We start from the raw sequence: 14,960 nt of genomic DNA on the forward strand, positions 1-14,960 counted from the left end.
GCCAGGGGGGCGACGGTCCTGTATCATTGCAGAGGCCCCGCACCTGCTATTTAAGCACAATTGTATCATGAGGTGCCATCCCCCTCTAAAAGGCATCCCCTTTTTCTCTTTCACCCTTGATCTTTCCTATTCCTTCACATTTTTTGTCTGTTCTTTAATCTCTTACTAGTTTCCTTCTTTTGTCCACTCTCTCCCTAGTACTAGTTTCTCATCCTTCTCTTCTGATGCCACCCATATTTTTTTCTTTATTCTCATCTTTTCCTATTTTGCCCTCCAAGCCTTTTTCCTCACCATAGTCTCCGTTTCTCACCAGCTTATTTAGTCTTTACCACCTTCTTATGTTCCACTCCTTACCCATGCAATTTTCTCCTTCTTTATTCCTCTCCTCACCTGCACAGTTTTCTCACTTTCCTTTCTTCATTATCACCTCTCTTCCTCCTTCTTCCCTTCCCGCCCTCTCCTTATGTTTTCCCATCATAGCATCTGTCTTTACGTCTACCTGTCCACTCCAGTTTCTCTCCTCTTAGTTGTCCCCCTGTCCTGGCCATCTCCTGTGATTTTGTCTTTTCGGTCTCTTCTCCTCTATCGCTCCTTGATCTTTACCTGTCTGTCCTTTCGTCCTCACATCGCCTATTCCTGTTACTTCCATTCCACGCAGTGTTGCTTCTTTTTCCGTATGACATCACACAGCCTTGTTCTCCCTCTCTCTCCTCGTCTCCCCCTTTGTTGAGGGTCCCACCCCTTCATTTCTTAGTAACCCTCAATATTAACTTGGGCAACCTTCTTGCCTTTTGTTGACAAAGCTCCGAGAGCCGATGTCGTGTTGTCCGGTCGAATCTGCAATGTGACCCACTAGTCTGCCTCAGTGCAAACATGGCATTTGGAAGGATTTCCAGAACCCCTGCTCAAGAACATTAATGAGGCCGCATTCTAAGCGTGAATGTTTCTGAATGCCTGATGAGATGGAGGCCTGTAAGGGCAGCACATTTCCATCCTTGCATCTGCCTTGTGTGCTATTCCATTGTTCTGAAACATTTTTGCAATGCTTACTTCCACCATGTGGGACACTGATGCACTTGCCTTTATGTGCCGCAAACTACTCTGTGAGAGGGTGTATGGGTGTAAGGCTGTTGTCTTTGTTTTTTGATCCTGTGTGAAGACCGTGTGTGATGGCCACCGAGGTGCAGTTATCGTGTTATAGGACACAGCGTTTAGCAGTGAGGTGGATGTGGAATGATAAGAGATAGGCACATATTTTATGGTTTTCAGAAAGCTAGCATCTTTGATCAGCTCTGCAGCTCCCTTTATGGTATGTATTGTGGTCACAGTCGATCAGGCTGCTTACTGCACAGTGTGTCAATTCTGAACTCAGGATTTGTGGTCCTCCGCAGGCATAGGTTGGAGTGAGAGATGGGCAAGGGATCTGCTGGGATGGACTGCGTTTCAGTCATCTGTTATACAACTATCGTTTTGGGATGGTAAGAAGCGGTCAAGGTTTATAGTTTGTGGGCCAGCAGTGCTTATGTAAGCTGGAGTTGTCCTATGGCCCATAGCAGTCGCTGCATGCTTGTCCAGTTAGTAAGGCATTGTTTGTTGCTGTGGGCTGGAAGGATAGTGGCTGATAGGTTCAGTAGAAATCAATTAAACTGCAGCCTGTCTTGAACTACAATCGGCTAGAGGACTTCTGCACGTTCGGGTATTTGTAAAGGCCAGTAGGGGTATGTATGAATTTACATTGGTATGTAATACCCAAGATTAGATGCAGCACAACCCATCAGACATTACAGCGACAGAATGCTTTTTTAAAGGGTTCGTGAACATCAGCAGTTGCTCCATAGCTGTGGACTGTACTTGTTCTCAAAGGAGCGATTATTGTTCTAGGTTCTGTCCCAGCTCGTCCTTGGTTGTTCTTGCATTAGAAACAGCCATGCCCTACATCTCTTCTGAATGTTTTGGGTCTAGGCTGGCGGTGTGTTCCATAGCTTGGTAGCGACTATCTATAAATCGGTGCCTTCTGCGGTTTTCTTATTTTAATGCAGTATGATGAAGCATGGTGAATGCCTGGAGTGCAGTGCCCTAGTTTTTGTATTGCTTAGGTCCACTTTGTAGGGATAGTGGTCCTTTTCCAGCAAAGCTCTGTGGACAATGCACAGTGCATACAACCTTGATCTTCTAGTACACAGAGCCAGTGATGAGGAAAATGTGGCGTGCCGAAGACGAGGCTGTTGGCGTAGGTGAGCTTGGATATCACAGTATGAGGACCAGTTGTAGCCTTTGTTGGTATCCAGAGAAGGAAAAGACACATCACAATATTTTCATTGTGTAGAAGATGCTCTTTGTGACTTTGCTGACATGTGGTGCTGGCATAGATGTAAGACTAAGGCCATCCCTGTGTTTTTAACTCTGCTGATGTAGTTCCTTGGGCCACATGTCAGCCAGTTGTTATTTGTGCCATCAGATCATGATCCCTGTCATTGTGGGGTAGAGCTTTGTGTTTACTCAACATCACTGCATTTAAGGCACAAAGACTGTGCATAGTTGTAGCAGGTGAGGTTCAACAATGTAGATGTTGAATAAGAGAGGAGATTTGACGGACCCCTGAGGGGATGGCACAGTGCTTGATGTGAGATACTGTTGTGAGAGGTGGTAAGTTTTCTCTGTCCATTTCATAGCATATACATGTATTAAAAAATGGTGGCGTCATTGGAGGAGTGTGTGGTGGTGGGCAGTTTTAAATGATGTATGTCCAGAAGCAATAGGGCAGCCACTCCATTCCTGTCCACTCTGAATTTTAGGTTGTTCAGTCTGGATATGAGGGCTGAATGTGCCTCTGCCTGAATCCAGATAGAGGTCATTTTCCACAACAACATTAAAAGTTCTCTCTTTCAAATATTGTAGTTAGGAACGAGCCATTAGATACCGGCCCGTAGCTTGCTGGGTTGAATGAGTCAAGTTTCTTCTTCTTGAGGAGTGGTCTAATGTAATAGGTTTTAAAGTCTGGTGGCAAGGATCCTAACTCAAAGGACTTGAGTACATTTCTAGCTACCTCCCTTGCACAAGTTCAGCAAAGAAGATCTTTGGAGATTTCGGTGGGTGCTGGATATGGAGTGAGTTGGACCAAATGCAATTTGTTTGCGGTGGAAGAATTCAAGGTTGAATGTGATTGCTTCAGTGATTGTCACATTCTTCTTGTCAAACTTGATGTTTAGGTCTCCTGCGGTGGTCTAGGATAGTCTAGGTTGGGGTGGTTTAGAAAATATTTACGAAGACATCTTTAAAGTTCACGTGGCTAAGAAGTGGATGCTATAGGAAGGAACTAGTGGATGTTATAGTGAAGTGACATTTTTCCAGCAAGGAATCAGTTATTCATGGTGAAGTTTTTTATTTTTTAATTTTTTTTTATTTCTAGCACTTTATTTTAAGGAGGACTGCACCATTTTTTTCCATTATGATTTTGTTGATGATGCTGTTTTCGGGTGGGGATGCTTCATGGCTTGTGGGTGCAGAATCTTCACTGAACCATGTTTCTTTGATGAATGTGAGGCTTGAAGTGGTTTGCTTTGAGAGCAGATAAAATATGTTGAAGTTTTTGTTCATAGCCCCTAGACCTTGGGTTGAAGGACAGGCATTGTAGCTGCTGGTCTCTCTCTTCTTGGCATGATGGTGTTTTTAAGAGGTGCAGCCTCGTATGGGTGAGGAGAACAGATATGAGGGATCTGGGTGGAAGTCATTTAGTGGGTACTCTGCCGATGGTATAAATGGTGGTTAAGGTCAGAGAATCCTGAAGTTTGCGAGAGGTGGGTGTAGGGTTTGTTTGTGGGAAGTCAGTGTTGTAGCTGCTGGGTTGCATGGTGGGTTGAATGAGGTGTGGTGGGTGGAGGGAGGCGCAAATGATCTGTCAACGTGGTGATCATGTGCTTGTACCTTCCCTTAACCTTAAACGCCTTCCTGGCAAGCAGTAGTCTGAGTGTCTGCTGTTTGGAATGATATCTTCCTGTGAGTGGGTTGTCCTTGGATAAGTTGAGCAATTTAGATGTGGTTGATTGGATTTGGTGTGTTTGAAGCTAGATCGGATGGGTGGATGTTGGAGTGAGTTCATGTCCTGAGATGGTGGCTAATAATTTACTGTGGAACTGGAAGTGGATATATCGGGATGCCACTAGTGTCAGAGTGGCAAGATTTTGTTCCGGAGGAGAGTCTACTCCCTGTGGGATTTGGGGGTGGGTTGCACCTGAGGCTGGCTCTCAGCCTAGGTTATCTTCTGGCAGCCTTTAGCCAGATATAGTGGTATCCAACTGGCAAGTAGTTGTGTGTAGTGGTCAGGAGTGATAGTCAATAGTGACCAATAGGGGTCTATCTTCACCCTGTGGATGTATATGAGGGTGTGCACTTGGGAGTAATTGTCAGGCAAATAAATGCAGCTCTTACTAGGAACTTCAAGGGCCATATTTTCTCAAAACCTTACTTGGCCATCATTTTCCTTTGCATATTACCTTAACTACTACTTTTTTCTTAGTGCACCTTCACTGATACCAAATAAAATGTAGGGTGAGGAAGCTAGAATGGAGGAATATGTACTGTAATAATGGGTTCAGAAATTACAGTAACTGGTTAAAAACAGTTGTCACTAGGTGTGACTACATTGGAAACACTGGCTTATCTTAAATTCTGGGCTGAAGACCTCACAACGTGCAAATCATGCAATTAAAATTAGTGCATCATTGGAACAACCAAAAATCATAATCTTGCTGTGAGAAAATCTCCCCTTTTGTATGGTCACCTCCATTTTCTGATGAATTTTATTGCTGATTTTTAGACTCTGGTACTGTTGCACTGCTGCCCTGTGCCCGTTGTATGTGCTATGACCCCTAAAAAATGTAGAAACTGACTTATCCGTAGTTGGCATATTTAATTGTCCTGCAACACCATAGTACATGGTGTAGAAACTGCACCTGTGGCATGTAAAGGTAAATGTTACCTATGGACTGCAGCTCTTACTGTGCCATCCACTGGCCTGACAAGGAAAACATGATGTCAGGCCTATCATTGTAGTGTGACTAAAGCAGTTTAAACCTGCCACCCGACCTGTCAAAATAATACTTTTAACGGGGGGAAACCTTCTTTTGAAAATTGAATAACTCTCCCCTATATAGGTCTTGCAGCCCACAATGCCAGGTTCATTTTATTTCAAAGTGGGACATGTAGAAATCTAATGTTACCATATGCTACAGTTAAAAGCCCTCAAAAGCTATTTTCACGGTGGAAGGTTGTAGCTGTCCTATGAGGAAAACTATATTTATTCTGTATTTTGGGTTTTCGAACCAGCTAGAAAAAGAATTCAACCATTCTTTTTAATATATTTTAAGAGCTCAAATCAACGGCAAAGTTTGATTTTAAATAAATTTTTAGGAAAAGTAAATTTTAGAAAGTTATCATTTCCCTGTTGAACTTCCTAGGAGGCTAATCTACATTAGCTGGCCAGCATCCTTCAGTCAAGTGCTTGGCTTGACCTTAAAGAGATGTGGCATTCCTTCCAGGGAGTAGACTCTTTTGATTGACCGAATAGATGTGAATAGGCAGAGATGACTCCCCTTAGCTCAGCTGGTCTACTGCTCCTCCTGTTGGCACACTAGTGTCAAACCCTTCCTGGTGGGCATGTCAGAGGCACATGTAAGATTCTTGTGATCTTGAAAGGGATTAAATAGGTCCAAAACATAATTCTTATGTATTATGTATCCCATCTAGTTACTGCCCGGCTGTTCTACCAAACTTCTGTCTCCTGTTTCGTTGTGAGTCCAGGGCCTGAAGTTTAGTATTAGATGTGGGAATACACTGGTGATTTCAATAGTAGCCTCCAATATACGCCCCTAGCTCTCAGAGCTCAAGTTAGTGTGGCTGAAGACGTCAGCCAGCTTGGGATTACTCTGGCAGATGGCATTTGGGGGCTGTTTGCAGTAAGGCAAACCGGGACTACTGAAAAAGTGGGTAGGGTTGCCCCAAGAAACATTTACATAATTGGTTAGGGAGTGCCCAGGAGTCACACTCTTGCACCCACTAGCTAGTACCAACCATATTTGTGACACTCCAAGGCACCCTCTTTATAACACACTCTGGCCCTGTGGAGAAACAGAAAAAGGAGTGCATCTGCTGATTATGACCTGTGCGGCGACCAAAAGGGATGGACCTGCTCCCACTCATGTCCAAGACAAAGAGGCGGACTCCACGGGTCCTTTGGCTGACCTCCTTAGTGGCTGCAGTGACACAACAAGGGGCCTGTTGCCCTAAAGTGTCCACCTGACCAGTAGCACCTGGACTGGAACCTGCTGTTGGCCTTTTTGTCTGGCACCCTGAGAGTCACTATAATGTCTCCCCTGAGGTCTTGGGAGGTTTAGAACTTTACTTTAAAAGTGTGCCCAGTGCTTCCTTGGGCACCAGAAAGTGATTGGGCGGCAGCCACACATGCAGCGGCTATCTGCTTAGGGAGGATTTTTCTTCTCAAAAAGTCCCATTCTGAATTATCATTTCAATACTTCAGAAAAGTGACAAAGCCCTTTTCTGAAGTTGGAATACCTAACTTTTTCAAAGTTTTTGACTTCCAGACTTTTACCAGAAACAATCCTTTTAGTGAATCTAATCCGAGCTCCGTCGCAGTCGGCCTCAAATTGCACATTTGTCCTCCTCTTTTGTGACCATTGACTCTCATAGGTCTATTTAAAAATTCACATCTTTGCTTCCCCTATTTGGATTTTTGTGGACTTTGATTTGACATTTTTCCAGTGTCCTGCCTGAAGGTTCATACTTTTCCATCAAACTTTAAATGTTCAGGTGATTGTATCCTCTAAAGCAGTAAATGCTGATATTGCTGCCTCTGTCCCAAAAAGGGAGGGGCAACCCGTTGACACCAATGGGCATGTTGGTGCATTTTATAGCAAGCCTGGTAATACTTTCTCATGCTTTGCTTACTTCTGCCATCTAGTGGTTATTTGGAAAAATGCATTATGTTTTTTTGTTTCTAAATGTTTCATTTTGGGAGTCGACAATGTGTGTTGTCTGTAAGGAGACAATCTCAACCAGTGCTCCGCACTGCCTCGTACTTTGGCACTATTTAAGTCTGGCTTGGCAGCACAGCTGTCGCTGGTACCTTATGAGATAAATCTAAAAAGAGCTTTCAGAAGTACTACTGGGAGGGGCTTTGGCTCCACCCACATTTTGGTGGAAAAGAAGATCATGGTTTTCTGTGAAAGCAAACAACATCTGTCCGATCAAAAGTGCCTCTCCGCCACACATCTGTGATTATTTTGTTTATCCAGCTGCATTAGCCGGCAGCTGTTTGACTGCCTAGAGAAGCCTCACTGTTATGCGTAACATATCAAGCTTACAATGGGATGTAGCTTGAACTGTCAGGGACATGCACATGGCACTGTAATGCTGTTAAAATGTGTTAGATAGTTAGATAATTCACAACCGTTTGTTAATTTTCTCTGTCAGCAGCACAGATCCCTTTCCTTTTTAATCATTATTTAAGCACTTCAGAGCGCTGTTCTATATTTGAGAGCTTCGTGGGATGCCCTGGGCTACACTAATCTATTTGCATTTTTAGATCTGCCTTGATAGCTTGGCTGTCGCTTACCCTCATGTGATCAACAAAAGACTTTTCAGAGCATTACTGATAGAGGTGCTTAGGATTCACCCTAATGTTGGTGTCCCCGAGTAAAGGATTTTATTGGGTTGAACGTATGTGTGCCCAATAAAACCAGTGCTTGTATTGCACTTTTTGGTTTGTGGCAAAGGTTATACTCGATACAGCAGGTCTGCGTTGATTATGGTGGCAAGCCAATGATCGTGGCTATTGGCCTGATCAGTTCATTATGAAATGTTAATTATGAAAATAGAGGTGATGTGTTTTATTGTGAAAAACATTTGTTAAAGTCAATAGACAGGTATTACCTACAGGTAGGTATTTTGTTACATGGAACCTCACAGATTACCATAGTAGACAAGAGTTTTGCTGACCCACCTGAACAAATCACAGGGATAGAAGATTAGCAATACGGCAAACCTTATTAGGTTGTATTAGTAGATATTTGATATTGTTATGGCAGCTGTAGTTTTGTAGCTGTTTGTATTCTTATTACTGTTTACTTGCTGGAAAGCTTATGACTAACACAATAGATCTGAGTTGCTTGTGTTGGCAAAACAATGATAAAGGCTCTAGGCAGGATTGTTTTCATAATGCAAAGTTACGAAAAAGGCAGTAATCCTGACGAATTGGTTGTGCAAAGCATAATTTAAAATCAATAGTCATTTAAGGGTGGATTATTACTGCTCTCTACTAAAGCCTGCAGATAGGTATTTTGTTAAATGAAATCTCACAGATTACCTTTGTAGGGAAGCATTTTAACGTTGGTTACCCCTTTTGGCAAAACGTGGTTCAGTCCTCATCAGTCATTGGCTCGCCTACCCTGTGAATGATGCCAGTTTGTGATCCCACAAGCACACCCACCTGAAAGTGAGTCTGCTCAGTGTCTGGTTCTCCAATCCTGTAGTTTTCAGTTTTTTCTTTTCCAGTTTTCCTTCCATTTCTTTGCCTCTCATCTTTTTAGTTTGCTTTTTCTTGACTGGACTGTGCTAACGTGTTGCCCGCCCTGCCACTCCTTTCACCTGCAGAGCACCACATCCCACGTGGACACTTCATCTGAAGTTAGGTGGCCGGTTTGGAGTGCTGTTGCCTGTAGTGTTTGCTTGTTTTCCTTTTGCAAGGCAGCCAACGCATAGGTTCTAAATACGGTGTCTGCTGGCACTTCAAACAACAATAACCATGTGCAGTACCTCTGCAAGACAGCACTCATTATCACACTGATATGTCTGCTGTGTTTAGACGGCAGCATGTTTTCTTTGTTTTACTTGTATTTGATCTTACACATGTTGCTGAGTGGTGTGTGTTTTACTGTTGTGGCGTCAGAGGGTGACTGCAATAATGAGTCACAGGATGGGTGAATGAATGAATGCAAACAAGAGTGACCGAGTGCATGTATGATGATGTAATGAGTGCCTAAATCCATCAGTGGCACAAAGGGACCTTTCCTTCATGAGCCAGACCTGTTGGAGTTGCCAATGCTTGTTTGACAGTGCTTGTTAGATTGTTTTTGCAAATGAAGTAACGTCATGCAAGCATGTTAGACTGATTCCTAATTTCATTTCCCCCGTCACACTGTGCCCACCTCTGGGGGAGGGTGTCGCTGTGACTCCTGTATTCCTGTCACCTCATGTCTTTCCCTGGGGTGGTCCCAGGTGCTGTCAATCACCCAGCTACGCTGCATGCCAGTTTTGCCCCCCTGGGTGCCTCTTGCTGTCACGGACCCACAGTGTATCAGGTGCCCTGCGTGAAACACCTTCTGTCCTCTCTTGCAGCCGGTGAGCAACGCGGATTTCATCATTCCCGTGGAGATCGACGGCACCGTTCACCAGGTGAGCCTCGCACCAGAGCGCATGCGCGCTACCTGTTTCATCTGCAGCCCCCCTACATCACCCTGGCATTCTTCTTTCCCTATGTGCTCCACTCTCAGAGTCTCGTGGAAACGTTTTGGGTTCTCGGAGAGATGTATCCATTTCTTAGCGTAGCAACATTGTGTATCTGTCTGTGTTTCACCCTGAGTGCCTCGTAGACCGTATACAATGTGCTTCGTATTATTTAACTTGCTGTCTGTGATTCTTGAGCTGCATAGTTCATGGGTGTGATTAACATTTTTGAGTGAATTGACTGCCCTGCCCTGCACTCGGGCATTTTCGAAATTAAGGACATTAACTTCTGGGGTCCACATTTCATTTAATAAAGGCCAAAAAAATGAGGAGGGTGAAAAATTCTCATTTGCTTTTGCGCAATTACAGAAAAATATACATTCTCACAATACAAGTCCGTTACTTTGCGCTTTAATTTAGAGCAAAATGTGTCCTTGCATCAATTTTTGGCACGAGGACACATTTAAACAGAAATAATTGAACAATAGCCGCTCAAGTTCTGTTCCAGAGTTTTTCACCTCAAATAGTGCATAATTACGCAGATTATGCCGGCACAAGTACAATTTTGCCCAGGCCCAGACTAAAAGGTGCTGTTGGTGAAAACCGTGCTTCGTTGCAGAGATCTGACTGCGCTGTCGTCCATTCTCACGCTGTAGAACCCCCCGTGCTCTCTAACACCATCCCCCACCAAAATACCGCCGGCCTCTTTCGCGCCGCTAGACCCGGGCGATCGCCGCTAGTTCCTTATTCAAAGTCTTCACACAATCTCCCACACGAGAACCACGGGCCATATGTACGAAAGCTTTTTCCCATAGAATGGGTGAAATCCTTAGGTACATCTGGCCCCAGGACTCCGGAATGACAATCTTACATTGCGGTCTTTGTGTTGTTGATAACGCTGGTGTTCATGAGGTAGAAGCCGGCGTTGATTCATCCTATCGGCGTTCAGGGCTCCTTTGGTGCAGTTGTAATTGAGCGTTTTTACAAAGCTGCTTCAGACACGAAGAATGAGTTCTAGCTGATCCTGTACCTTTGACCCTGCTCCCCAATGAGGCCTAAGTCGAGCTGTTGCTTTCTAATGAAAACATTTGCTAGATTGGTTCTCCAGCACTAATAGAAGTGACTGCTCTGAAATAACCTTTGCTTAACCAAAGAGTAAGCCCAGAGATGCAAAGGCCAGCCGCCCAGAGGTGCAAAGGCCAGCCGCCCAGAGGTGCAAAGGCCAGCCGCCCAGAGGTGCAAAGGCCAGCCGCCCAGAGGTGCAAAGGCCAGCCGCCCAGAGGTGCAAAGGCCAGCCGGCCCGCCGCCCAGAGGTGCAAAGGCCAGCCGACCCGCCGCCCAGAGGTGCAAAGGCCAGCCGGCCCGCCGCCCAGAGGTGCAAAGGCCAGCCGGCCCGCCGCCCAGAGGTGCAAAGGCCAGCCGGCCCGCCGCCCAGAGGTGCAAAGGCCAGCCGGCCCGCCGCCCAGAGCTGCAAGGGTCAGCCGCCCAGAGCTGTAAGGGCCAGCCACCCAGAGCTGTAAGGGCAACGTGGTGCAGTTTGGACCCCCCAGATGTGTCTACTTGGCCAACACATCTGGGCCTTTACCTCCAAATTGTGTCATCCTGTAAATATCCTGTTGTCGTTCCCTCAGGTGTAGGGGTGGTCTGCTCGTGATCAGGGGGAAAACACAGAACTAGACAGGGACACCTCAAACCAGACTTGACCATAATACATTCAGCAAGTATCAGGTGATGGATCAACAACCTTTTGGTGGCATCTGTGGCACCTGAGAGAGTAAGACTGGAGGCTCTGGGTAGGAAAGTCTACACTTTACCCTATTTGGTCCATAAATTGTGAAGACGTATGCACTGGTGGAAGAAAGCACGGAAGTGAGATACATGTCTCTGCTAGTGGAAGAAACATTGAAAGCCAAGAAGCGAGAGGAACCTGTAATTGTTCAAGTAGAAAGGATAACCTCCAACCAATCTTCTGCTCTTGGTGCACAGACAGTGCCAGCGGGCATTTAGCATGAGGGGCCCAACTCTGCCTTCAGCGGACGTCCAGGTGTCCGAATTTCCGCTGAGGGTTCCAGGTACATGTCACTCTGTTGACAGCATGGAAAGCCAAGAAAGGAAATGCCTCCATTAATCCCAACTGCTGATAATTCCTCTAGGTAGCATTCCATTCCATTGGTTTTATGCATAGTTTAGCAGATTAAACTGGGCTGATTTGTTTGGGGCAAGTTCTTTTGTATCGAGTTTTTCTTTAGGTTTTTTTTTCTCCATTGTTTATTGTTAACACTATCTGCTGCATTTTGCTCTATTTTTTTTTTTTTTTACATTCTTTTTAGATCACTCTCACTTGGGGACCTCTTAAATCAATGTAACCAATCCCTGCTTCAAGGCTGTACTCATCATGACAATATAGCACATATTCAGTCTAGCAGACTTGTCTCTAAGGTTGGAAAAATATTAAAATCGGGTGTGGTTTTCATACATGAGCATTCTGTAATCTGTGTCACATCTTTAGTACATACATACGTCTTTCAGAAAGGATTAATATCTGCATTTAAAAGGAAAATCTGTCATTTGGGGGAGTCCCACTGTTCCAGATACTTTGGTAGGCCAAGCAGCCTAAAGGCTTTTTAAATGTATTCAACTTTTGTCTCTTTCCGTTCCTTGGTGGACATTACTTGTTACTCAGTGGATTGTCTGGGAATCCATAAAAGCTAGACACTGCCGAAATTAACTTACTTGCCTGGAACACCAGTTTTGCGGCTTGGCATCTCTTATAAAATGGCATGTAGCCCATCCAGCTGCCTTATGCAGCTATAATACTTTTAAGAATAAAAGTTTTTTTTCCCCTAAATAGGGAGATGTGACCAGGAATATGAGGGTAGCCTTGAAGCCAAGAGCGTTCCACAGCTGCTGTTATCATTTAGAGTGCGTTATTGATGTCCTCAGGATATTTCTAAATACCATCAGGCCATTCTGAGTCCGACCTCTACATGATTGGAGTATACAGAGCGCATGCGCACCTATGAAGTGCCAGTTGTGTATGTAATGTTGCAGGTAAGTAACTTCTTCCCAACATCATGCATTGGTAATTGGATCGATTCCAGGCTGCCGCGCCTGTATGTCCAAGTGGAGTCTATAGAGCGGGTTAATGGCAGCAGAGGGCTTACACCCTCATCTTCTCAGATAGCTCCTTCATCCTGTCCTGCATTTCTGGTCTAAAGTGTTAAAGTGGTTGTGTTCATTTGTGATGTCTACAGTGAGGGATGAAGCATCTTTCTTTTCTAGAAATGTTTTCACGGACAGCTGAGTGTCCGCCACTTTTCCTTAGTTTGTTGTCCAGGGGCTTGTACGTAGAGGCTTGATCGGTCTTCATAGTGAACGAGTCCTGTATAATCTTGATTGGCTCTTTTGTATTCTAGATTGGTTTTCTATATTGTAGAACATTGAACTTTTCCAATGGAAATAAAGGGTATCTCTGAGATGGAGGCTGGGCTGCCAGTCCCTTCTGAGTTGTGTGGAGTGCTCCCGCTGGTGGCCGCTGGTGTGTGGGTATCACGATAGTCTCTAAGCATGAAGATGAGGAGAGATGTGCCAAGCTTCAGGACCTGAAGGGAAGCCTTTCAAAGAGAAGACATCATCAACACTCCCAGAGATGGAATGCTGTCAAGTTTCCCAAGGAGGAGGTGCCAAGCTTCTCGAATGTGGCGAGGAGTCAAGTCTTCATGTGGCCAGAGCTGGCTTCAAGTAATCCAGGATAGGCCGTGGTCTCTTCAGCTGACCTATTCTCGATTATTTGGTGCTGGAGCTGGTTCCAAGCTGCAGGTCTACAGCCAGCGCCCGGCATTGTCAATAATGACCCGGCTGTGCCACCACCCACTGAAAAGTGGCTCAGGGGTTCTTGAGGCGTCATCCTGTCTCCTAACACTGCCTCCTGAGTTACACTGGCGACCAGAATCATCTTCAGCTTGTAAAACGAAACTTCAGGCAGCGCCAGCTTCCTTTACATTCAAACTTAGTGTTGAAGCCCCTCCCTCTTCAGGACAGCGGCAGTGCATACACCCCTCGCGCACAATGCAAGCACTGTATGGGCAACAAGATTGCACCGCAGGTTTCCTCATGCGCGTCACAAGTGCCCTTTAGGGAATAACTGTGGAGTTTCCTTAATAGATACAGCATTGAGTCAAGGTGCCCTTGCATTCTAAAGAGAGAGAGCATAAGTGCAAACTCACACAGAACACACAGCAGACAGCACACGCAGCATACTCCCCCCACCCCCCCCTCCCCCCCCCTCCCCATCCTAAACAGAACAAGTACAGGAATCAGCTGGGCAAGCTTCACTGTCACACAGAACATGCACAGTGCAGCCAAGTTTAGTGCAAGGATCTCTCTCTCTCTCTCTCTCTCTCGTCCAACCCACATCACTGCAAGTTTCACTCAAATGCACACAAGTTGAGAGAACCAACAGAACATAAGCAGTCGGAGACGACAACATACCTGTGCATTACTCAGTACTTTATACCTGCAGCAATAAACTCAAGTAACCTGCACATTACCCACACCTGTGTCCCGCACCCATACCTACATCTGCGTTCTCACACACTTGCATAAACATGGTCCACCTCTCAAACTATGCGTAAATGTGCAGATCCACACAGTTCTCAAGCCAAAACATGCACATTTCACCTGCACCCTCTATGCCCTCTGTACTGAACTATCTGTACATGTCCTACACTCACACACATCGTCTCGCCTCATTTAGACATGCATGCGTACACACCCACCAGAAAAACTCCTGTCCACTTGGAAAACAACGGCATGTACCCTTTCGTCCATCACAAACCTTCAGACACCCTCGTACATCTCCGCTCATCCATATTTCTGCATCTGCACACAGCTGCATGCCATCACAGGAACACCTTGCCTCTAAGCACATCCTCACAGCAGTGTCTCTAAGCACGTCAGGTACTTCTGCAGGAATAGACTAGTGCGCGTCAACATTCCTACTTCACCCACACCTGAACACGGTCACTGTATTTGTGAAATAGTAGTTTTCCTCCTGGGTCATCGAGTGTCCCTTATAGAAACCAGTCACAGAAGTGTAATTCTGTTGCACGCTACAGCAGTTAAGTTTGCCTTGTCTTTGCCCCAGGTGTACGTGTTGAAGCGGCCGCACGTGGACCAGTTCTTGCTGCGGATGGGCGAGCTGTTCGAGTGTGTGCTGTTCACGGCTAGCCTGGCCAAGGTGAGACCGAGGGACACGCGGGGGACACTGCCTTCGGACACAGGTGTTGTGCCGGAGATCTCCAATGTGCTGTCATTCCCAGCAGAGCGTGACTGTCCTCGAGCATGAAATGCATCCTAGGAGGCGCACAGCTGACGAATGAGCATGACAGCGGGCAAAATAATGTCTGTCCGGAGATATGGACACTTTCTAAAAATCAGTT

The 14,960-nt window shown here is 45.5% G+C and overlaps 1 protein-coding gene across 1 annotated transcript in view; it reads left to right on the plus strand.

Moving 5' to 3' along the window:
* Positions 1 to 14,960, plus strand: part of CTDSP1 (CTD small phosphatase 1) — a 154,338-nt gene that overhangs the window by 115,895 nt on the left and 23,483 nt on the right. The window contains exons 4-5 of the mRNA XM_069227101.1: positions 9,412 to 9,468; positions 14,666 to 14,758. Of these exons, the coding sequence (XP_069083202.1) occupies positions 9,412 to 9,468; positions 14,666 to 14,758 (150 nt within the window). The remainder of the gene's footprint in view (positions 1 to 9,411; positions 9,469 to 14,665; positions 14,759 to 14,960) is intronic.

This window comes from Pleurodeles waltl, chromosome 3_2 (genome assembly GCF_031143425.1).
Source record: "Pleurodeles waltl isolate 20211129_DDA chromosome 3_2, aPleWal1.hap1.20221129, whole genome shotgun sequence".
Lineage (NCBI taxonomy): Eukaryota > Metazoa > Chordata > Amphibia > Caudata > Salamandridae > Pleurodeles > Pleurodeles waltl.